Source organism: Drosophila grimshawi, unplaced genomic scaffold (genome assembly GCF_018153295.1).
Source record: "Drosophila grimshawi isolate 15287-2541.00 unplaced genomic scaffold, ASM1815329v1 contig_1367, whole genome shotgun sequence".
In the NCBI taxonomy this organism is placed as follows: Eukaryota; Metazoa; Arthropoda; class Insecta; order Diptera; family Drosophilidae; genus Drosophila; species Drosophila grimshawi.
In genome coordinates, this window is record NW_025062889.1 from 6413238 (window position 1) to 6439791 (window position 26554).

The following is a 26554-nucleotide window of genomic DNA, read 5'->3' on the forward strand; positions in this document are numbered from 1 at the left end:
TAATATATATTATTATGCCTTTTTTTCTCTCGACGTAATTGATGTTCCACTGACAAGTTAAAAATGTATAGAACATATTGTAAATGAGTTTAAATTATAATAATATTATATTTGTAAGTCATACAGAACAAAAGGTTAGTATTCCATTCATGGGTAATCTGTGCTTCATGTCCATCCAATATGCATTTTGTAAACCTGATAAGCAAGTTAGCCTATCCTTGTCAAAGTGTATAATGAAGTAAAATACATAAAATATGCGCCCAGTGCGTCAGTTGGTTTATCCATCCTTCGCTCAATCTTTTGCCTCGAAAGTTTGGCGTATTATTTTCACAGCGTCTCGGCAATTGAAATGAAATGTCTACTTGGCTCGTCGGTTACTGGTCTGGTCTGGTCTGGTGTGGTCTGGTATTATGGCATAGCATAGTCCCCCAATCCGAACCAATTTACGCCTTGTCCCGCCTTGCAGACTCTCTTCCTTGCGCGCATCCACACAGTTCAGTGATTTTAGTTAGTTTTGCCTCCGTTTCTTTCAATGGACTTGGGTTTGTTTTGCTTCTATGACGATAGGGGCAGGGGCGACTTCGATGCCGGCGATGAAGTATTCTCAGCACTCAGTTCAGTTCACAGTTCTCTTAACGTTAAGCAGCACAAAGTGATTGATGGTTGAATGCATAAATTATTGATGGCAGACCCAGACAATAAGGCTGTAGCGTAGGGCAACAAGGCTGGCAATTGAAGCGCGGCGAGGTGGGGCTTAAGCGGATGTACGGAAACCAGGGGATGTCGGATGCTTGTGATTTGGTTGTGCTCGGTATCTCAAAACTGTTTCAAGTAAATGATGTGCTAAAATTGTAGTTGTTGTTAAAATGCGCTCCAATTACTAATGAAGTTTCTTTGGATATGACAGGAAACGCCAAGTGTTCATAAGGGCACTCTAGAAGCGCGAATGAAAAGAACATTAATATGAGCTTTTAATATTGCGAAGAGTAATAACGGACGAAGCATGAAAAATGGAATGGAGATATAATCAAAAACTGAATACTATTTTATTTCACAAAGATTCAACTACTCCTTGGCCAAATATGATAACCCCTCAAATGTGTGCAGCGCATTTAAACTTCGACTCAAATCAAAATTTATCTCAAGAAACACCATTTTTTTCGATATATTTCCAGAGCTGAATTTCGTGAAAAGTTTTCTTTATAGATCTATGCTCAGTAACGGTGGCAGAGCGGCGTAAAAACAATTTAACCGTAATTTGAAGCTTAAGTAAACAGGCCATTCGAGGGGTCAAAGTCAACAAAAACAAATAACAACAACAACAATAATAATAAGAGAAAAACCAATGCTTTTCCACTATATGGGCTTTGTTGTTGCTGCAGCCGTTGAGTGATGGAACACTTTGGCAGTTTAATAGCCCCAACGCCGAGTGCTTGTCAAATGCTGCTAAATCATTCGGTAAACACAAAAATCCCTTGAAGCTGCAAATCTTCAAGATGCGCAATTTTCTAGCGCTTACAAATAAATGTGGCAAAGCAACAGCAACAGCAACGGCAACAACCATAGCAATAACAACAACAAAAGCAACGGAATCTAGAAAAACAATGTCAATTACAGTTAGAAATAGTGAATTTAATTTGTTGCACACTTTTGTTGCCACAAACTCAATCCCCAATTGAGACCCACGGCAAGCATCCATTAATTGCGTGGAGTGAGTGCAATCCAAATGAATTTGTGAAGTGCACGAAGCTGCTGCTAAAATAAAAAGCAATCTGCGATAGCAGAATGGCTTCAATTGAAGAGTAGCTACCGGGAGTTTTATATTCATTGATTGAGTTTTTGATGTGCGACGCGTTGAGCGGCTTAAGTGTAATTCCCCCTTTGCCAGCTGTTGTTCCCATTGATGTTTATGTTTTTGAAAGGTATCGAGCAACATAAGCAAACACGCACACAAAAACAACAACAACAGCGAGAACATTGAGAGTTTCTCAACAGCTGTGCCGCTTTCGTGGCTAAAGTTATGCAGAGCACACACATCAATTGAGGCAGCCATTCAGTTTTGAAATCGATGCTTCCAAGTTTTTTCAATCACGATAAGAAGGTCGATCGCAATTGGTGCAGCAAAATGAATAACTCAGCAATGAGGGAGACAAACAATGCGTAGACTCGGGAAATCGAGACATTAACATATGTCACATGGGGGCCATATGGATGTCAGTGTGGGTTGCTACAATGAGCTCAAATTGCTACATAAATATTTATGATAGTTGTTAGGAAAGTGTGTACATGAGAATGTCATAAAACTGTGAGTATCGACGGCTAAAGATTAGCTGTCTGAATTATGAATATGATTTATTTCCAATTAGTTTTTATATTCTTTTATGTTGTCGCTAACTGATAACTGCTGTATCATACAGATATATGATTAATATGCGGCAGAAATAATAACAAAAATAAAGCAAATGCAAAATTCTTAATAAAATCGACGTCAAACGAAACCAAAAGAAGATAAGAAAAGAAAACATAAATTAAGACGAAAATATATTTGCAACAAAGCTTACGCGCAAAAAAAAATCAAATTAATATTAAAGCAGAAATAATATGGAAAAAATAAGTAAAAGAGAACATCAGTCGACTAAAATTAGAATTCTTTGAAATGTGTTAAGTTTGTCATCACACATAATATAAACATTTTACTGACAAAAAAGAGAACTAAGAAAATTAATAAAATAAGAACAAAAACTTGGTAGGCATTTACAAATAAATAACAGATTTTATTTTCTATTTCTGAATTACATGAAGCAAACTTCAAAGCAAATTTGTAAACTTGCATATAACGTGTAAATTCAAATACGTTACATAATCTACAAAAGATACAAAAATAATACAATTATTAATATTCATAAAATGTAACACACAAAGTAAAACTCAAATGAATAAAAGCAAAAATATAATTACATATTTAAGAGCTGTTAATTGGAAGTGAAGCATAGCGAATCGCAATAATGTGCCTAAAATATTGTGTCCAGCCTGCAAAAATACGTATTTATAACTAATATACAACTCTGTACGTGTGTTTTTGGCAGACGCTACTGTCCGTCTTTCCTATATGTACGTGATTATGTTATGAACATTGACGGGGCCAAACAAAAACAAATCACACATATATTGGCAGTCAAGCAAAAACATAATCCTCAAAATGACGCACAAATTGAGCAGAGATTCGATTGTCCGCAACGCGTAGACCCAATTTGCATGCATCATAAAGTCACTGTAGATGATCGTGCTTTAGGCACATAAAACTGCATCACAAATGACTAAATTCAACCCAGTATCGAGGCTCCAATTAAATGCATATCAACAAATCACAAGGCACGCTAAACAAACCCCAACGCAGCTCAATCAACCGGGTGATAGGTTAAATTCTGTTCTAGAAAATAAAGTAAGGGCACCTGATCGACTCAAAGATACCCCAAGAAAGGCTGTTAAATGAAAGCAACAAAAGTATGTAATATTTCAATTTGATTGACATATATATAGTCTGGAATTTAGTTCAAATGAGATATATCTGCTAATTAAAAATTGCTCAGACATAAATAAACATAATATACAAACGACTAAAAACTATAAAAACTAAATTGATCCACCAATCAGAAATATATGTAATATAACTCATTTAATCATAACTTCATGGCCGGGTATAGCCATTAACTAGCAATAACAGAATAAAGGAAGGGAAAAAATAAACATTTATTTGTAAACATTTTGCTTCGCTGCAAAACATTTGGTGCCACTGGCGCACGGATCGTTTCTATCTATCGTTTCTATCTAATCTGTCAAGGTTAATTTGCGCTCATCCGAGCAAACAGCCCAAGAAAAATAAGCACAAAATGCCTTTCAAGAACAATGAATTCGCTTTGTTGCCATAATACTACAATGTTTTTATTTACCCGAAAAAAATTCCCCAAGTACTTCAAATTCAATACATATAAATCACTCAAATACTATGCAATCTAGATTATTTTATAATATAATTATTTATTTTGAGTAACTTTCGTGGATAGCCTCAGTTCAGTAGCTAAATTAAATGTCACACCCAATATGCCGAATTTTTTAAATATGCAATTTGGCGAGGCACAAAACTTGTCACCCGACATTTGTATTACAGTTTTTTTTGTTGTTGCTTTGTTTATTTGTCGGATGCTTAACGAGGCAGGTAAACGGCGACCAAGAAATCTGTCTAAACTAGTTTCTCAACACCGATACCCAAACACACGCTCCGAAGTATGGGAAGGTATCAAAAGTGTTCTGCTGCTGGTGCTGCCGGTTAACGACTTTCAAAGTTCCATAAGAAGGCAACCAAAGGCAACCCACGCAGTCTGTGGAGTTAAAAACGACTGCAGGCCAAAAAGAAACGACTACTCAAAAGTTAATGGCATAGCCCAAAAGATATAGCTACGAATACCAATATAAATACAAATACTTATGCATGACTATGTTTTGTTTTGTTGTGTTGTGTTGTGTTGAGTGTGTAAATATTAATGGCATGTGCTATCTGCTGAATTACTGGGGGACTGGGACTGGGACAACTGAGGCAGCGCGGCAATACTTTTGGGAATTTGAATAAATTATTGCACATTTACAGCTCAAATCACATTATAATGTGAGCAGTCACAGGTTTGTCCGGCACGTAGAACATGTTTGTCCAATCGTTCGATTTATTTTAGATTGATTTCCAATGAGATTAGTTGAGCAGATTAGTTTACAGGGATTGTGCGTATGTGTGTGTGGGTCTGACTATGGGTTCTTGTTCGACTATGGGTTCGAGTTCAGGTTCAAAGTTTTAACCCACTGGCAGGTGTTGATTTGCCCGTGTGGGCATTTGGTATACAAGTAAAAGTGTGTATGTGCACGTGTATTTCTGTGTGTGTGTGTGTGTGTGTGAATGTGTGCCTTTATCGTAAGTTGAAACTTGTGTCTTGGGGGCGGCGAACTCGCTCAGAGTTCATAAATAACACAAGAAACTGTCATTGTGCGGAGACTGGGAAACAGGGGTCAGGATACTAAGCGTTTTGGAAATGACCAAAAGGTTTGTGATTCTTGTTGTTTTTGTTTTCAGCTGTTGCTGAACATATGGCAAACGATAAAAGACGAACAGGAAGTGCTTAAATTACTGAGGCACATTGTGAAGTAAAAATGATTATTTAATATCTTTAATATAATTAAAATTTAAGGCAAGTACTTGATTAATGATGTATAAGAGTTTTGAACCCAAGTTAAATCACTTTTTAGCAGTGTACAGTGTTGATACAGTGTTTATAAATGTTTTCGAATCGAGAGTTCAACTCATTTTCGTTTCGAGAAAAATTCGTGAGAATCTTTAAAAATATTAACAGGCAAACTGTACCTCAATGTGTCTTAATAATATGCAAGTAAGATCAAAGTTAAGATATGTATTTAAAGATCAACTCACCACCGCTGCGATCGTAATTAGTCAAGTGTCTTGCCTCGAAGAGTTCTCAATGATTTGCTGAACAGTTGCAATTACATTGTGCTTCATTGAACTTTATGCACAAAGGTGCAACGGATGAGTTTGTGCTGCAAGTGGAATATAACAAAGAAAAAATCTTAATGTGGGAAACGCTTTGCAATTGTAAAGAACACAAGGAAAAAAAAAACCAAAAAGAAATGAGCAAAAAAGCCAATCGAAGCTGCTGCAACAAAATTGCAAATACACGGTTTCAGGCAACCGCAGAACATGGTCCAGCTGGAGACCAGGCCAAGACCAGATCTGACCAACAGACAGATAGGCAGGCAGAGCGAAAGGTAGGGCAAATCAAAGGCAAAGGCGAAGACGAACTTGCAGCATGCAGCTTGCAGAGTCGCAACGGCATAAGGAAAAGCCAAAGGCAAACGGCTTAACAAGCGGCTGGCATCAAATTTCTTGCATTCAGAAATGACAAAGGCGAAGAGAGCTGAGAACGTTGCAGCTAGTTGCTAGTTTGCTTAATGTTGCTAACCCTTTTGGCAATTCGCCACTCCCCAAACATTGAAGGGGTAAGGCAAGGCAAGCCAAGCAAAGGCAGCTGCATTCAATGCAAACAGTTTTTCAGTGCAGACATTTCACACAAATGATAAGAGAGTCAAGCGCTGGAATCAAGACAAGACACAAGTACCATATATGGCTATATATATATAATACATATATATATATATATATATATTTATCAGACGTGATTTCTTTGTTGGTGCTTGCTTTGCTGCTGAACCTGTTCAGCTGCAGACCAGCAACGCGTCGCGACGTTGAGAACGTGGACAACGACTACTATGGCCAAAACGACATGTTGTTGAATTACAAAACAAGTAAGAGAACAAGAACTAAACTAATAGCACATCCGTACCGAATAATGTATACGCTTATATATATATAATCATATATTAATTATCTGTCAATATCATTCGCGATCAGAACTTGGCAATTTTATTGGGAAAAGTCTATAAAGCTCTGCACTTTGGGATCAACTTAAGCTAACTTATATAAAAGTGGAATAGCAGCAAAGACCCTCAGCTAGTACAGTATTCGCATTCATTTATAAGTCTACAAATCTAAATTATTAACGAATTCACAATTTTATATATCATAATAATATTTAGCGTGTCGCTTTTTTTATGTGTTGAAATTTCGAATTCTTTTTCCATATAGATATAGCTTATTTTTTCCAACACTGAATATTTAATATGTTAAGTGAGTTCTTTATAAATTTCGATTGAATTTATTAAAAATTAGTAGTTCACATTTAGCTTTGTAAGACTTCATTACACCACCTGCCAAACGGCATGTCATAACGAGTAGGCCAGGTTGTCAGTGTATATAAGAAAAAACTAACACAAGAGAAGGGGGGCGGGGGCGTGGCAGACAGTTAAGCCCTGGTATCGGTCATTTTGTTTGAAGGACAAACCGCAACCGTCGCAGCCCAGTCGAGTCGAGTCAGACAACGTGCCTCGATACGAGAGCGCGCGCTCCGTCTGTTTGGATGGTTTTAATACGTTCTCGAGGGTGATTCAATTACGTGGACTGTGTGTGCGCTTTTTTCTTCTGCCTTTGCTGCTAAGCAAACATGGAAACAGGAGCAGCAGCATCTCTGCTGAGGTAGTAAGTCAGTCGCAGGCAGGTGGACGAGTCAACGTCAACTGACTGTTGTTTTTAATGAGTAACGTTGGCTGAGCTTTAAAGCTGCTATGTGTTCGCGCCACGACAGACGAGCATCCGCTCCATATCCATATATAGAGAGAGAGAGAGAGAAAGTGAGGAGAGACAGAGGGAGATAGAGTTTGAAATTGTGTGCTGCCAGTGAGTGGACTGTCAAGTGCAGCTGTGGATACTCTGCGGTTTGCCAGAGCACTTTTGTAACTGACAGTTAACTACCTGGCCCCCTACTAGACCAGAAGAATCGCTGCCCTGTTTGGCGACTAAGCAGCAGACACCTTATCTCAACTCAAACTCAATCCTTTGGGCGCCAAAAACTTTCTGGCCCACAATTGGCCAACTTGGCGGTGCTTTAAGTCGTCGAAGTCGTCGTCGTAATCATTCAATGCCTTGGCGCCTCTTGTGGTCACGTTTTCACCATTATTCCAGTAGCTCCACTGTTTGTGTTACGCTGTGCGGTAATATTTTTATAATGATCCCAAACTGGCCCCTAAGGTTTGTTGACAATTTTGTTTGCACTCACAGCCATGATAAATGTTTCAACGCGCCCCAAAACTTGTTAAAGTATATATATATATATATAAATGTATATATGTAACCATATACTCTGCATTCCAAATTGCATTTGACGTCAGCCATAAAACTCATTGCTCCCATTATGCTGCGAGCTGTATCATGGCAGACATCTCCATTTAGGCTTCTAAATAACATCTTCAAACAGCTCATTTCAATTTCATTCAATTATCCCATTGTGTCAGTTGTTGAGCGTGCTTGTGATTTATTCTACTTGATATACAATAAAGCACTTAATGTAGTCAGTAAATAAAAAATACAACAAAATGGGAATAAAAAAAGAAATTGAGCAGAATATACGCCTATGAAAAATGAAAATAATTAAAATCGAGTACGGAACGAGTCCAAATTCAATTCAGCCTGCTGGCACTTAGCTAATGAAAACGGGGCAGGGTTAAGTGCAACTTATTCACAACGATTTGGTTGCTTCTCGCATTCCGTAAATATCTAATCTGACCCATAAACCCCAGCCTTCTCTCGCCCCCATCGTTGGCATTTGCGGGGCTAATTGAGCCAGGCACTGACTGACAACTGACTGACATTTCGCATCTCTTCTCAGCTAGTTTGACTGCGGGACATGACCGTACACCTAAATTGCGACTTAGCTCTGGCATTCACTTTTATAGCTTTTTGATAGCAGCTACGCCTTCTAATAACTCCAGTGCTAGTAACTACTGCTGGGCACAGTGGGCTTGCAATAGAGACAAATGCTGAAAAATAGCCAACTTACAACTTCGTGCACCAAATCTAGTTATTTAAATAATTCAATATTTAATATTTGTATTCTTTAATTGGATTTAATACCCTGAACGCATTAAGAATGGGTAAAAAGAATAAAAGGATATCGCATATAAAGTTTTATAACTTTAAAACTGTATAGTCTTTTTGTGCCACTCTCCTAGTCGAGTTCACTTTAGCTTTTTAGCATTTAATATTGTATAATTCTGAGCACTCTCCTTGTTCAATCCAGAAATTATGTATTTATTCCCATTGTCTTTATGTTGTTGTCACGTGCGTAAAACGTAACGGAAACGGAAGTGTTGCCTGTTGGCAGTTGAACTTATGGAGTCTGCCCTCTGTTATGTCACATAGCCTGAGAGAGAGTCAGCAAGTGAGTAAGCATAGGCCGCTTAACTTCGCCTTAAATCCAAACGGCAGCTTATTGACGTTGTTGTGTTGGGGTAGTTGAGCCTGTATAGTTTACCGTACCTGCGTTGATTACACAACAATGTGTGCAGTGTGCAGTGTGTGTGTATGGTGAGGGGGAACTATACAAAAATATGCTATACAACTTGAATATTTCAGTAGTGCAATAATATGCTGTCGTTGGTGTTATTGTTCTTGTTGTTGTTGTAGCTGTAACTATTTTAGTGCGTTTTTCATGCTTCGCCGCCAACATCGACGTCGACGTCGAGAACTTTGCAGAATGTCTTACTTTTTCGTTTATTGCACAAAGTTTTGCAATAATTTTTTATTTACTTTGGTAGTTGCTGTTGCTGCCTCTGCCTCTGCAGTTGCTGCCTCTGCCTCTGCAGTTGCTGCCTCTGTTGCTGCTGTTTCTTCTTGCTTCTTGGAATGCCGGCTGTTATCTGCCCTCTGTGTCTGTCTATGCTGTCTGCCGTCTGGTGTGTCCTAGCTGCTCCCTTGCTTTTATTGCTTGAAGTAGCTGCAGGAAAATAGCAAATGGCAAATAGCAGCAGTAGAAGCTGCAACAATTTCCTTACATTTTGGCACACTCGACGCCCACAATTCAAAACTTGGCACTTAAAATATGCGTTCCAGAGTTGGCAAAGTTTTTTTCTTCATCCAAAATCTCCAAGCCCCAGCAATTCCCTCTTGACTTTTCCCATTTTGCGCAATAATTTGAAGCATTTTTGTGGCTCATAAAAGTATGCTATGGGAGTGTGTGTGTGTGTGTGTGTGGTGTGGTATGTGTGCAACTTGTGGATTGACAAGACAATTTCAAAAGTCGATCAAAATGGGTGACATGTAAATCCATTTAAGTGTGCGAAAGAGTTGCCCCAGTTATGAATCCTAGTATTTAAGCCACTTAAAGACCCACAAGAATTATGAGGTGCTACCAGTTTGCGTGAGGGTGGCTTTAAAGGCTGGGGCAGGTTGTTTATCGCACAAAGCCCAAAGCCCAAAGCTAAGTCAACACAACAGTGAGCTGAGTTAGCTACTTCAAAAGAGGGGGATTATATGTGCACATATAAAACAGTTAGCAGGCAGGAAATGAATTCTGAAAGCAATGAGGAAAAAGCAGAGAACGTTGTGGATCTCCTGTGCGCAACAGATGTGTGGCTGTCAACTAAGCTGTGAACTACTTACTGAAGCTGGGTGTGTTCGTGTGTATAAGTAACCACCATTATACTGTGTAGAAATGTGGCGTATACTTAATAGACACATGTACTACAAGTACTTTGAATATACTCTGATGAATATATGTTCTTGTATACTGAAAATAACCTTAATTAACTGATTTTGAAAAATGCAGTAGTTGTAGAAAAGAAGTGTTAAATATTTTGTAGACTATTCTTTTTACAACACGTCGTATGTGTGTGTGTGTGTGTGTGTGAAATCAGCTGACTCAACACACATTGTGTATATGCCGTGGATAACCACGAAAGCAATCTCAACCGATAACACAACACAAATAGCTAAACAAGCCAATAAAGCGCTTCAGCTAGGCAAACGACAGACCCTTAACACTTGACATATGTCTTCTGCATGAGATATTTATTGAACATGCCAACCCATGGCAGATTCTTAAAGTTAGCATCGTTCTGGGCGAGACTTTTAAACAAAAACGATAAGCTATATCGAGTGAGAATCATCGAATGATGGTTTTACAGCGCCGCAAATGCATTGTACGACATGACAATGGCAGACAGCTTCAATCTAAAAAAAAAGAAGTGAAAAATCCCCTTGCAGCAGCCAGTGAAAGCTAAATAAATATAGTTCTCGGATAGCAATGGTGATATCAATGCAAAAAACATTTAAGTCTTGTTCGCTGCATTTTTGGAAGCACTGATGTGGCAGCAACAGCTACATAAATTGTCAGCCGAAAAAGATTGATGAGACTGAAGCGTGTTGACTAAGTCACAAGCGAGGCTAGCTAGAAAAGTTTTCAAATCCATATAGAAAACTAATAATATTACTGTAGAATTTCACTTGTTACATTTTCATATCATGTTTGCTTATGGGTTAAGATGAATACATACACCTTTGTCATACAAGTTAATAAATTGGACTACAGCCATTTACCTATGTTTGTAAAGCAGCCCTCGTGGAACGTTAGAAGTTGCCACAAATGCAGTTGCAACAACAGAGGCATCAACAGAGATAACTGGCTAAAATTTTTATTTATAAACATTTATGAAGGAAATTCTCACAGCACGCCCCAGGAGCAGGACGATATAGTGAATGCTTTAAATTATTGACAGGCAAAACTCAAACCAAAACTCAACAATAACCGGCGGGCAAGCGAAGGCAAAAGTTTGCAGACGGCAAAATTATGCTGTGAATAAAAGTTTTGTTTGCCGCCCCGCCCCATCACCGCCTGCCGGGTCTTGTTGCAATCAACATATATAGAGTATATATGCAGATTAAAGTTGTATGGCCGAACGGACTTTTTATGGTTTCTTGGCATGGCTCTTGAAGTGGGAGCCGTAGCACGTCTCACTCACATCTGATGTCAAGTGCCAAGCGTCTCAGCAAAACCAACAAAAGGAAGGATATGTTTCGGCATGCGAGCTAGTTCCATGCACTAGTCAGTTTGTTGCTACTACAGCCCCGATAAGAATGATTAAAATTTAATATAGTTGTACGTCTTTGGATGAGCTAGGCAAGTAAGTAGCCCAAAAAGGTGTTGAGCGTCGTGGCGTATCATTAATGCAACTTTTTGTGTTTGGCTACACAAACACAAGCAATGAGCAATAAAAATTCGGTCCGCACTTAAATATTTGCCATAAAGTTGTTGCCAGCAAGAAATGCATAGAACAACTTTTTCTCACTGGGGCAAACATTGAGTGTAGAAAACAAAAACAAGAAGCTATGATGATGCTGCAACTTTTTATGGTCCATCCAAGGCGCAAAAGAACATCTCAGTTTGAGCACCGAATATGTCAGTGGGTGTGTGTGCGAGTCTATGCTCTAAAGATGAAGTGCTGAAAACAAAGTTTCGCAAAATAACATAAAAAACTAATATACTCCTAAAATTTGTTGATACTAACAAATAAGTAGTTAAACAAATTGATATGCTATTAAGCCACAATTAAGATATTGCTCTTATTGTCCATTTGAATTATGGATATTAGTTATAGTAGTTAAAAACTCAACTAATCTAATATTTTTATTAATTTTACTTTGAGTGGCAAATACATTAATTTATATACTTAGTGATATCAATATTGAAATAATTGATATACAAAAATCATAATATTACAATATGATCTTAAAATTTAAATATACTTATATCGTCCACTTCAATCCATTTAGTTTACCAAGGGTCATGGTTACATAAACTCTATTTCTGTACGACTAAAAGGCATAAAATATATTTACCATGGCAAAAACTTGGACAAGGATTGTTAAAAATGTATACAACTCATGTCGGCCCATGGGAAATTTCACCGGTCTAGTTCTGTATCCGCTCTCTGCCCTGGGAGTTTACTCAAATATGGAGGCTCTTTTAAAATATATATACATATTTTTTCAGCCACATTTGCCTGCGGACTCAACCTTTTATTATTAAAAACAAAAACCTTCAACAACTTTGTTCTGTTTTTGTTTCCATGTAGATGGCTTACTGCAGCTTGTTTTGTATTAAAACAATTAAAATTAATAAACAAAAAGCATTGCAACTTTTGTGGCGAGAGTTTTAAAGTGATTTAGCTTCCTTTTTTCTTTTTTTTTTTCTTTGAGTGGCGCACAGTCAACATCCAACAATTTCCAACCCTTTTGCAAGTTCACTTAATAAACTTGATTTAAGTGCACAAAACATACGGCCAGACAACATACCGAGCAAACGGCAAACCCATCTGTGTGGCTATGTGCGCACATCCGGGCAAAACTCCTGACTCCACACTCCTGCCAACAATCCGCTCTTTCAAGGCATTCAATGTGCCTCCCACAGGTCCAGCTTCGGTCTGGATATATACGTTAGCTGTCAGTCAGAGAGATTCTTCGCAACGTCCCGTTCCTTGTACATTTAAAGTACATTTATGTCAATCACGCTCATTATGCGCACGTCAGTCCATTAAATTACATACGTAGAGGGTAACTGAGAATGGTAACCGTGTGACCGATGTAAATGAAATTGCATTCATACTGCAAGGAAGTTAGAACGCCACCGGAAGTCGTCATATTTGTACGCTTGGTTAAGGCAGCTGCCGTTACTCTCGACTAAAGTTTTTAAACGCTTAATCAGTGCAAATCAAGTGTATAGAGGGTTGTGGATATAAATATAATGAATCAAATGTGAATGATAATCAATAATTTATATATTGGGTTTATCGTCTTTTGTTGACTGTTCACTCTTCTGTTGCTCTTCTTGTTATGTGATGTGAATTTCAAGTGAGAATTTCGTAACGCAATTGTAGAAATTCCAGTCTCGTTTTTGGGCTATAATTTCCAGTGCGTCTAAGAATTCCTTTTGTGCATTAAGCGCTCATGAAATATACAAAGTGCAAGCAAAAATGGCGATTAACCCAGTAACCATTTTTCAAATGCACGACACAACTTCGAAAATACCTCAAATGTACCAAAAATAAAATTGCTATGTTTCACTTTCAAAATAATAAAAAAAGGAGAAAAACAAACTCTCCTCTTTTGTATTTTTGAGACATCGTTTTAAACGCGAACTAAAAAAGCGTTGCATATGCTAGGGGTGCACGTAGCGTTAACTGTTATCGCGTCACTCAGCGCGCTAATTAAGTGAAAAGCTATGCTAAAAAGTGCAGCAGCGGCGCGGGTGGGAGGGATTGGGAACACAGTCGCATCTCTTTGACCCAAAAAACGTGCCAAGTTGTTGACAAACAACAAACAGCGTGAACCAGAACTCAACTCTGCTCTGGTTCTGATTCTGATTCTGCTTCTGCTTCTGTTTCTGTTAGTTTTACTGTGTTTCTGCTGATGTGACCCTCTTGTCTCTCCTGATACTGCCGCACTTCCGTGTGCGCACATAATTCGCAACAGTGGCAGCTGCGGATGCAAATGTGCGACTCCCGGAGTCGTGCCCAAAGGCGCTTAACCCGCTTTCGGTGTCGGGCCGGGTGTGGATGGCAAAACAAGCGATGCTCAGCTAAGGCGAAAGTTGGTTTATTTCATGCCATGTTAAAGTTACATCAAAGTAACAAAAAAAAGGAGAGAAATAACAAGTAACAGGATGTCGTATATGAGAAAACACTTGGCGACAATGTGACAACCAGTCTAAAGCATATCAAATTAAAATGGCTAACACAAACGGGCAAACACAAACACACACAGACTATACATAACTGTAGCAAGAGTCAATTAAAATTTCTATTTGATTTGGCAAATGTCAGTGGAAAGTTGGGACCATGACCATCCACTGCACAGACAATCCACACGGTATATTCTTGCCCCATGGAGACGCAGACACAACACCCGCATAATGGCCACCCACAAAATTGCTGCTGACCAAATGCCAACAGCAGACAGTGGAGAGTCGAAAATTGGCTACAGGTAGAGTGCAAACAATGTCAAGTAAAGTGTGTTCTGCGAAACAGTTTCGCAACTAAATCGATAGAAACTGCATTTAATGGCAAGAATTTAAAACTAATTCCATCAGATATGCCACGTAATTTCGTGTTAAGAAAATAGGAAAAAGCTATGTTTAAATACAGAATAAAGATGCTTTCCAAGAGTAATGAACTCATTGCAAGAGCTTGTTGAAATTGTGCAGAAACTGATAGCGAAAGCACGGAAAAGACTCTGGATAACCGACTGGGCAGGTAAGCAAACTCATCTGCCAGACTAGGCAAACGATGATCTGAAAGTAAAATAAACTGAAATTGAGTGCAAATCTACGCAAGGTTAATGGCAGGGGCCGGAGCAGATTTAAGTATTCAGAGCACAAAGACCGACCGCATTTGATTGCTGACTGCAAAGAGTGCCAAGATTTTGAGTCCCATTTACAAGATGCAACTAAACCATTAGCCGTATTGTTTAATGTGGCCAAATATTTGGTAATATGCTAGACTATTTGGCTTTGTGACAATGCACACATGCTCATGGCAATAAAAAGCATTCAAGCCTTGAAAACTAAATCAAAATGGCGTTCAACTTATTCACATTGGCGCCAAGTCGCCGAATGTAATTGTAATGCTGTAATAAATTGTGCGGGAGTGCTGATGTTAAACAATAACAACAAAAACGAAACTAGTACGCATTGCGGACAAAAGCGTACAATTTATGATGCTATATGTATATATATATATATACATGTCCTTGGTTATTTTTTTCTTTCATATTTCTGTTGTTACTATTACTCTTAACTGTTCGCACAAGCATACGAATACAAAGCCACAAACAACAATAACAACAAAGTCGTCCATAAAACTTTACAGGTGCGTTAATAACAATAAAAAATAAAAGCGCCACCTATGTGGGGAGCATGAGAAACGGTTGCGCCAAAAAGTGTGCTACAGTAATGCGAGTTCAGAAAACGTGCGCTATTTGGTTGCTCTCGGTATGTGTGTAGCAGATAGATAAAGCAAAAAAACTTACATGTGCAAAATAAATCAGACACAGCCCATTTACAAATTGTGTAATAATGTTTATATCTACCTTCAGTTCGATTTCCAATAAAAGGATCGCTAACTGTTATAAATATTATACTCCTTGGGTACACATTCCTTGAAGTGACATGTGGATATTATCTAAGTTAAATTACTTACAAAAGCACTTAGTCACCAACTTAATTATTTATGTTTAAGTAAACCTTGAAATTGAAAGACAAAGTTAAGGTTATATATAGAAGAATTCTGTGGGTTTTCTCAAGTTTATTGTTTTATATTTATTGAGGTTTATTGTTGATGTGGTGGATACGTTACATATGCCTGTGGCTTCGCATTGAAATGACTTCGGTTGCATTTTATTCAGGGATCTCAGGGTTCTCAGGCATCGGAGGCGTTGTGCCATTTAGTCGAATATTGCTGTTGATACCAACGTGAATGCGCCTGTTACCTTTGCGCTGGCCACGCCTATTGTTGTTGCGCCTATTGCCCTGTCGGCTTTTTGAGCCATTTCTGTTGGTTCGCTTCTTCGAGCCATTTCTGTTGCGTCGCCTCTTCGAGCCATTTCTGTTGCGGCGTTGTCTGTTCGTACGCCTGCGTCTGCGACCATTGGCGGCACGTCCCTCATCGTGTTCCTCTTCCTTCTCTATGTCCTTCATCATGTTGTTAAGCTCAGCAACGTCGGCGTCATCCAACTGTTCCAAATCATTCTCATCCTGTTCGATCTCTGCCGCCTCATCTTGCTCATCATCGACATTATCATCATCATCATCATTATCATCGTCTAGGTTCAAGAGATCCTCATTTTGATGGCGCAGATCCTTTGTTTGCATCCTCTGCTGCACGGCCGGACGTGGTTGATACGTCTTCGTCCTCCCGGCCCAGGTAGCACAAATGCAACCCAGCAGCACGACAATTGTGCAGAATGTTAAGTGCTTTAGTGACATGCTTGGATCTATATGTTGTTCTCATTGCTGGCACACAGTGCTTTTATGCGTAATTCACCAGCTTGACAACTGGCGGCTGTGTAAACAGTTTTCTAATGTGAGTGTGAGTGAGTGTGAGTGTGTGTGTGTGTGTGTGTGATTGTTTGCTTGAGCCCAGTTTGTTTGTGAAAAGGCCCAGTTGCAACGGCAACGGCAGCGGCAGCTTATCACCCAGGCCAAGCTGTTCTGAAAAGTTATCAGAAAGCCGAAAACACTTTGACACCTTTTATTTATGCGTTAAGCAAATTTAAATTAGTTTTTATTGTTTACCAGACGCACAGGCCAATGCTGGGCCAGAATGGATCCAAACTAATGATGCAATGTACCAAAGTCACGTACACGAAACGTTGGCAGCATCGTCGCCAGTTGCTGCCACAATCCACAATCAAATGGGAACAAAAGCAAGAACAACAACAATGGTGAAATTTGTTGCTGCTGCTATTTATGTTAATTTTAATTGTGGGCACGTACAAAAGGCTACAGCTAGCTACTGGGCAACAACTGGCTACAAACTGCATAAATATGAAATTTGGTTTTTTGGGTAGTAGTTAGACGAAACATTTGTATCTATAGCTCTCACTTGGCATATATATAGATACACTTGCCAGCACAAGTCGTGTCCATATACATAGAAATATATATATATATATATATTTATATTGATATTTGCAAGAACTTGTGCATAATCACGAATGGCTAAGCACGAATGCGTATTGTAATATTTGTGTAATCAGGCACAAATATTAGGTACTTACTGGAAACATAATTGTTGTGTTCACTTGCTGTCGTTGCATTCATGCAACGCAGTCATGCATCATCGATTTATTTGCCACGTAATCAGCTTATATTTAATATAATATAATACTATAGTAAACAATTTTAATGGCTGTTGCATTACTTATTACTAAACATTTACTTTAGCTACACTCAATTCATTTAATGTATAAGCATTTTCGTTTTAATTTTGGGCTATTTGAAAACTGTCTCATGTGAATCTATTTAACATGACACACAAGTTGATGGGCATAGTTATAACGTTCTCTTATTTTCTTCTGGTCGATTTCAGGTCCATGCCTGCCATCACATTTCACATGCAACGATGGCACTTGCATACCAATGCGCTTGAAATGCGATTCCAAACCGGACTGTAAGGATGGTTCTGATGAGAGCAGCGATTGTGGTGAGCATATCCCTAGTGCAACTACCTCCCATCCAACTACTGCTGTTTTTGATGTTACCCATTTGCCGTTGATTGCTATATTATTGGTTTGACTGTTTGGTTGTACACGTTTTTTGGCTGGCTACGCCTAATGACAGGTACTAGTGGCCAACGCCGCAAAATGCGTAAAAGCCGCTACCGAAAAGCACAAAATGCAATTAGTGGCTCATGTTGCTTGCTGCCCCGCCCCCACCCCCGCCACACTCGGTGCACTCAGCCCATTGTGGGGGCATTTAAAATTTCCGTTTGGTTTGCATACTCTTTAACGGTGAACTCTGGGAAATGCATTTCCATTTCCATTTTCCATTGTGCTTTAAGTTTAATTCGATGCCAGCCAGCCGACGACATCAACCCACTAAATTAATGTGTAGACATTTTCGCTGTATGCCAATAAAAACCAACAGCAAAATTCGAGAACTGAGAAATGGCAACGTTGACAACAAGAACCAAACAGCCCCGAGGGATGGGATACACTGCAACAATTGCCAGCACACTGTCGGATAGCTGCAAAACTTGGACTGTATCTTTCTCTCTCTGTTGGCATTTTTAATTTCATTTTATATCATAGCATTTTTATGGTGGCAACAACAAGAATCGAGCACAGAGTAACAGAACACACACAGCAGACACAATACCAACAAACAGACGACGACTCTGACGACAAATTGTCGGCAAATATTAATGCAACAGATTATAATAAATGTGGCAGCCAGTGCGTCCTCATGCTTTTTCACACTCTTCACTATCTCTTGCACTACTCGCTCTGTTATTGTCCCATCCACGCAATTTCAATTAAAGCTTTCTGACTGCAGCTATATACAGACACACAACCACCCACCCACACACACACACACAGAAAACATATGCACATATATATATATATATATATATATAAGAGTACGCCTCTTGATATATCGCATTTAAACTGCCAGCAAAGCTGAAAAGTTTTCATTTGAATTGGGATTTGCACTCGTTTATTAAATGTTTTCTCGTCTCTATTGAATTTATGGTCAGTTTTTCATTTTAGTTAACTTTTTAATGCTTCAGGCTAAATTAAGAAGTCGACACATTTTAGCAGCGTTATTTGTTATTATACAGTATGTATAAAGAGATCCCACGTACCTCCAAGGCATTTGTACAGAGTTTTTTTTTTAATAAGAACCGACTTCTAATGCGATATTTTGTAAATTAACTTTAACTTAAAACATTCCAAACCATGATCAAAATTGTATTTATTTTCATAATTTTCATTGGTCTAGACTTCACAATATTCTGTTAGTTTAAAGTAAAGAGCTGCACTCTTATTTTCGAGAAAGGTTACTTCTCAGCGATTCTACTTGTTTTCACATATTTTTCGTGTGTCAAGTTGGTTAAGTTGATGCTAGCGTCCATTTCTAGTATCAAAGTCGCCATCCATTTGGTTCAATGCACTCCCTGGTCAACTCTTGTGACTTTTTTGATTTTTCCTCTTTATATGTATACCATTGTAAAGAGTATTATAACTTTGATCTGAAGTTTGTAACGAATCGAATCGATTTATTCTATGTTGAGAGACCGAGACATACATGCCACGGAATAACATAGAAGTAGTATATAGAATTCCAAGCTAGACGTGAAACAACATACAAGCAATCATCATTTAGAAAAATAACCTAATTTATATAATATTATGTTCAACTCCGAACTGAAAATTAAATGTATATAGACATTGGTAAGGGTATGTGATCTTTGGCCTGCCAAAGATAGTCGTTCTTACTTGTTAATTCTTTTTTTCTTGTTGCCATTTTGCCACCCCATCGTATCAAATAAAATAAAAATCTCAAATGTATGCGAAACATCTGCATGCCCTTGGGCTTATTAAGTATTACACCCAGCACAAGCACCAGCACCAGTTAAGGCTAAAACAATAGCCGCCCTCTGTTTCCAAGTGGAGGCACTTTCCTCCCACCGCATGGAAATTGACACACGATTGGGTCTGGCAATGGTCGTTCGGTCTGTCGTTCGGACGGTTTGTCTGTCTGCTTCTAGAGTTTAACCTCTTGGCAGCCAAACACCAAACACCAAACATTTTTTGTCGACCGTCCCATGTGTCGCCAACGTGGTTTTTATGGTTATGGCCGCGCGTGAATTTTGCTGCTGTCTAGCTGCCTTTGATTTCGGAAAACCAAACTCGTAGAGCAGCAGCGGCGCGTTATTTGAATTCTTTTGTCTTCCATTTATTTTCACAAAATATATATTGTCGTGACAATTTGCATTTTTTTTTAATATTGTCACAGCCATGAAACAAAAAGTGTTGTTCGCAACTGCCATTTTTTGTAACAATGCTGCATATATTGAAGAGTGTAAATTTGTAGAAATTACATCAAAAGTTCAAAAGGCATTTGTTAAAATAGAAATCGAGTCGAATTTAATGCAGACAATCTTCACTTCTCAGTCGTAGTACAACTCATAAATATTACGTAAATTTAATGCAAAAAAAATTGTCACTAAAAGCTTTTACTTGCTTGATTTGAAGTGAATCTGCAAATATTTTGTACGCTAAACATCCATTCGCAAAAGTACTTGAAACTTTTTGAAATGTCACCAGATTCTGGCTTATTTGCCACCTTATCCCATCCCACGCAGCCATCGCAACCAAACTGGGTAGTTTACTTATTTGTGAGTTTTCGCAAAATAATGCTGTGATTTGTACAATGGCGTAAACAACCCAATAGTAAACCACCACACACAACCACCCACGCCACCCACAACGTAAACGCAATGACAACCGCAAACAAACCGTTCATAAATCTTCATTTACGTTATTGTTATTGTGGTTTCTGTTTGTGCTCCCTTTGCAGTCAAGTCGCCCAAGTGCATCGCGGGACAATTTCGCTGTGGACAGAGCCAGAAATGCATACCAGGCTATTGGCTATGCGATGGGGAATACGATTGCGGCAAGGGCGACGTATCGGATGAGACCAACTGTAAGTAGCCCAAAAATTATTATGCACTAAACCCACTCAACCATCCCATTCCCTTCTGGGCAGGTCCCGATGGCGTTGCGCGCAAATGTAGCGCCTTTGAAGCCGAATGCCACAATGGCGCCTGCCTCGAGCTTTCGCGTTTCTGCGACGGCCACTGGGATTGTGATAACGATGAGCTGCATTGTGGTATGTAGACAACCATTTCCATTGCATAAATAAATGAATGTTACTACCCAATATCCTTATTTACAAATTGCAGATAAACAAAATGTCGCCTGCGCTGCGCTCAACTGTAGCTACAATTGCAAATTGACGCCGCAAGGGGCACGTTGCTACTGCCCCGCCGGTCAGGTGGCCGAGTCTACGAACTCAACGCGTTGCGTGGACTACGATGAGTGCACTGTGCCTGGCATTTGTGACCAGCAGTGTAAAAATACGCCTGGTTCCTATGAATGCGCCTGCATCTCGGGTTACACAAAGCAGGGCAAACGTTGCCTGGGCATTAATGGTGAGCACATAGCTAATATGGCTGAATACTGGCCTTGTCTAATATACTACTGAGCAATCGATTATTTTTTACAGTGCCACCCTCAGAGCCAGCAACTCTCTCCACGCTATCAATGGACACAATTCGACGCATCAGCACAGCCGTTGACGCTGCAGGAGCTGGGCAAATACTGTCCACACAGCCAGTGCAATTCGTTTTGGCCTATGAGGTGTGGCATCGTAACCGAACGCTCTGCATGTTGCAGAAGATGATCGATCTGGTTATGCATTGCCAGCGCATTGATGACGCCAGCGTTAATTGGACGCTACCCGTCTCCGCATTTAACTCGCCTCACCAAAGTGAGTTACTGTGCCCGGTGTCCTCTGTCCTGTGTCCTGTGGCCATAATTTTGTGCATTTGTTTGCTGATTTTGCTGTTGTCTTGCTTGCAGTTTTTGTCGAGCTACGTTTGGACTGGATATCGGGCAATTGGTATTTCCTGAACGAGGACGACGGCATGGTCTTTCTGTGCACCAATGCGGTCACCTATTGCCGCCTCATACTGCAGCAGGTGGAGCAGCCATCGTCGTTGGTGCTCGATTCAACCAAGGGCTATCTCTTTTATACGGACTGGTCGCCCAGCCTGTCGCGTGCCCTGCTGGATGGCAGCAATCGCACAACACTCGTCAGCACACAGGTTTATCATCTGAGTGGCGTTACATTGGATTTGGCCAGCGAGCATGTCTATTGGATTGATGTATACAAGGATGTCATTGAGAGGGTGAACTATGATGGACAGCAGCGCTGGGCATTGAAAAAGTCACCAGATGTGAGTACTCCCCAGCTCTGATATCTTTGGTTGGCGTTGTGATTTTTCATTTTGTTCTAGAGTTGAGCAAGTTAAGGCAGCTATGGGGTATAATTTATGGATTGGTGTACGATGGCATAAATATGTATTTGCTAACTGCAAAAGTGATAAAGTAAATTCTTCAATTCTTCAGCTATTCAATTTTGGTATACGTAAAAGTTATCACAAATGTATGTCAGAAAGAGCTTAGCCCAGTTCTCAAATATTTTTTATTTGCGAAGGTATTAAATTTGTTTGGTTGCCAGATTTGATATGAATGCTGTTGTGGTTTACTCGAAATATTCAATATATGTTCGCTTAAATTCAAGAATCTTGATGACCCAGAAAACCGGAAACAGTTTTTAAAACAAAAGTGCAAAAAAAAAAAAAACGCCGCTTATCGATGAAAAATAAAACCCTATCATTGTTGTTTGCTATTGTTGTGTGTTAAACGCAATTTCCGTTGTTTGCAGTCACCATTTCCTTTGAAGACCATCCAAGCGGTGGAGGTGTTCGAGAATACAATTTATTTGGCTGCATGGACAGACCGTGCCATCGTTGGCCTGGACAAATTTACGCTAAAGGCGCGCGTGCTGCTGGCGAATGTAACACGTGGCGCACATTTTCGCATTTTCCATCGCCAGAAGCAGCCGGAGGTGGCACATCCGTGCCGGGAGAACAATGGGAATTGCAACCAGATTTGTGTACCGCTATGGACACGCGGATTTGCCAGCGCCAAGTGCCTCTGTACAGCCGGCTATAAATTGCATAACCAGACGACCTGTTTGCTCTCCGCTCACGATAAATTTCTCGTGTACAGCGACAAGCGTTTGGTTCGCATCACGGGCGTGCCACTGGGCACCGAGCAGGTGCAGCAGCTACAACAGCTTGGCGAGGAGCCCGATGTGATGGTGCCCATTTACAATGTGACCGCCCCAAAGGCTATCGATGTAAATGTGCGTGGCAAATCCATTTTGTATGTGCTACCCGATCCAGATGTCTCACTCTCCACCGATGAGCCCGTCTACGCCATCAAGAGCCAGTCGCTCAATGGCAGCGTATCGCGTACACTGTCCACGGGCTGGCACAAGGTGCGTGCCATGGCCTACGACTGGGTCAACGAACATTTATATTGGTCGGAGTATCAGAAACTGCATGTCGCCCCCTTACGCAACATGAGCAAAGTGCTCACATTTAACATCGATTGCAATCCCATGTAAGTTGACTCGATAAAAAAAAAGCGTTAAAATGTGTTTTAATTCTCTTTAACGTTAGTGTAACAACTCTTTTGTTAAAACTTCAAAAATAACAAATTATTAATATGAATGCATGAAGTTTTGCTTGTTTCTCGTCCATTCATTAATTGACATAAATTCATTTAACATTTTTTTAATCAAACTAGCCATTTTAAGCTGGTTTTTGATTCTTTTTTTACGAGTTCAGTAAATCAAAATGAAGCTTTATCAAAAAAATAAAATAAATCAACTAAAATGTGACTCATTTCAGATTTGTATTTATATATTGAATAATTATTTATTTATATTAATATAATAATACTCATATAATTGATTCTTTTAGGTCACTGGAGCTCGATCCGGGCACAGGACTTCTATACTGGTCGCAATGGTCGTCGCAGTCCTGCGAGGCTGGCATATATAGCGCCTGGATGGATGGCACACACAAGGAGCTGCTGGCCAAGTCAACCGATGGAATGAGCATGCGTTGGCCGCGCAGCCTGGACGTGGATAGACGCACCAAACGCATCTATTGGTGCGATTTCAAGCTGGGCACCATCGAACGCATGAAGTTGGACGGCACAGGACGAGAGCTGCTCTTCAAGTCGGAACAGTTTCATCCGTTTGCCATTGTGCAGCACAATGGCATTGTTTACTGGGCGGATAATATCAATTCGACCATTTGGCGGTTTCATGTGCATCACGCCAATATGACAAGCACCTTTAGTTCGACGGTGCATCTGCAGCCGAGCGGTAACGCTGTCGATTTGCGCATTTTTGATGTTGCAACGCAACCGTTGCCACAAACACCTAGCTCCTGTGCGCTATCCAAGTGTCCTGGCATGTGCCTGAATACGCCAAAGGGCGCCATCTGTCGCTGCCCGGATGGATATACTCTCAATGGCACTGGCACCCATTGCATACCGCAGCTGACGCCATCAACAGTCGCAGCTCCTGTGCGTTCCAATTGTACGTCAGGACATCAGTGTCGTAGCACGCAGCAGTGCATCGATGGCAAGGATCTGTGCGATGGCTTCGAGGATTGTGACGATGGCAGCGATGAGAGCAACGATGCCCAGGGTCCATGCAATCCACAAACGTGCGACAAGAAGCTGCACTTTGTGTGCAACGGACGCTGCTATCAGCGTGCTCTGCTGTGCAGCTCCATTGCTTACTGCTCCGATGGATCGGATCAGATGAACTGTGAGCATAATACGTGTAATAGCAATGAGTTCACCTGCGAGAAGAGCGGACGCTGCATTCAACTCACTTGGGTCAATGATGGCGTCGTCGATTGTGGTCCTGACGATGGTTCCGATGAGTCTTCGGATGTTTTTTTTGGCAGCAAATGTCCGGAATTTGACTGCGGCAATGGACGTTGTCGACAGTTTTCCGATATCTGCGATGGTCTCGATAATTGCGGGTAATACTTATGTGCTTTATAAATAACCCACTTATGCTCACCCTGTCCTCTCTATGTTCTCAGCAATAATGCGGATGAGTTTGCCTGCGAGCACGAATGCGGTCATGGAGAGCGCTACTGTCGCCCCATTGGCTGCTATGGGGATATGTACATTTGTGACGGGGTCAACGACTGCGAAGACTTCAGCGATGAGGCCAACTGCAATGAGACGAAGAGTGACAACAAACCGCTTACCGGCTGGAAGGAACTGGGCGAGTGTGCGCCCTTTGAATTTGCCTGCGCTGATCCCTTCGAGTGTATACCAGAGTTTCTGCGTTGCGACGGCATCAATCATTGTTTCGATAAGACGGATGAGGTGAACTGCACAAAACTGAATCCAACCAAGTTTGATATGAACGAGACGGTTATCTGTGAGGAGCCAGATCGCTTGTGTGGCTTCAGTAACAAGTGCATTACGGTTAGTCAGCTCTGTGATGGCCACAACGACTGTGAGGATACAACCGATGAGGGTTTCCTGTGCGCGGACAAGCTATGCGATCAGGGACACGAATGTTCTCATAATTGTCACAACACGCCCGAGGGTTACATCTGCTCGTGTCCCCCACATTTGTATTTGCAGCCAAATGGCAAGCGTTGCAGCATGCAGCACGCCTGCGAGCACTGGGACACGTGTGCCCAGGTCTGTGAGAACAATGGCAAGAGCTACGCCTGCCAGTGCCTCGAGGGCTATGATCTGTCATATGACAAGTTTACATGCAAGAGCACTGCGCCCGATGAGCCATACGTGATATTTACCAATCGACAGGATATTCGTGGCATTAATCTGAAAACTCTCGGCGCTAGCAGTTTCTATAGCTCGCTGCGTAATATTATTGCTCTGGACTTTCTGTACAGCAACGAGTCGAGCGTGGAGATTTACTGGACCGATGTCATCGATGATAAAATCTATCGTGGCCATTTGGTTGGCGAAAGTCTGAGGAATGTGGAGGCCGTAGTGCACTCGGGTCTGTCCACCACTGAGGGCTTGGCTGTTGACTGGATAGGCAAAAATCTCTATTGGATCGACTCAAATCTGGATCAAATTGAGGTGGCTCAACTGAATGGCAGTTTTAGAAGAACTTTAATTGCTGGCAACATGGAGAGTCCACGTGCCATTGCCTTGGATCCACGCGAGGGTTTGCTCTTCTGGACCGACTGGGATGATAATTCACCGCGAATCGAACGCTGCAGCATGTCCGGTGAGGGTAGACGCCTGATCTCCACCAATTGGCAGCTGAGCGCTGGTTGGCCCAATGGCCTCACTTTAGATTATACGCAGAAGCGTGTCTATTGGGTGGATGCCAAGTCGGATTCGATAAGTAGTACGAAATACGATGGATCTGAGCATCATGTGGTGCTGCGTAACATGGAGATGCTCTCGCATCCGTTTGCCATTTCCGTTTTTGAGAACTATGTTTACTGGACAGACTGGCGAACAACGTCCGTGATACGTGCCAACAAGTGGAATGGCAGCGACATTCAGGTGCTGCAACGCACACAGACCCAACCGTTTGGCATACAGGTGCTGCACTCGAGTCGCCAGCCCTGGGATCGCAATCCGTGCGGAGATAACAACGGCGGCTGCTCTCATCTATGTCTATTGAGTGGCAGAGGCACCTTTAAGTGCGAGTGTCCCCACGTTATGCGCTTGGATCCGGCGGATGAGCGTAGCTGTGTGCCCAACGAGCAGGTCCTGCTCTTTGTCATGGGTGAGGAAATACGCGGCATTGATCTGCATCAGCCCAATCATCATACCATACCCACCATTCGACAATCACCTAGGGTGAGTAGTAATTAGAATCCTAGCTGGGTG

At 40.7% G+C, this 26554-nt stretch overlaps 1 protein-coding gene across 2 annotated transcripts in view; it reads left to right on the forward strand.

Moving 5' to 3' along the window:
• Positions 1-26554, forward strand: part of LOC6559056 (low-density lipoprotein receptor-related protein 1) — a 55063-nt gene that overhangs the window by 17627 nt on the left and 10882 nt on the right. For both annotated transcript variants that reach the window (XM_032735185.1, XM_001985886.2), the window contains exons 2-10: positions 17593-17706; positions 20586-20711; positions 20775-20897; positions 20971-21219; positions 21294-21557; positions 21650-22026; positions 22518-23260; positions 23623-24702; positions 24766-26524. In XM_032735185.1, the coding sequence (XP_032591076.1) occupies positions 17593-17706; positions 20586-20711; positions 20775-20897; positions 20971-21219; positions 21294-21557; positions 21650-22026; positions 22518-23260; positions 23623-24702; positions 24766-26524 (4835 nt within the window). The remainder of the gene's footprint in view (positions 1-17592; positions 17707-20585; positions 20712-20774; positions 20898-20970; positions 21220-21293; positions 21558-21649; positions 22027-22517; positions 23261-23622; positions 24703-24765; positions 26525-26554) is intronic.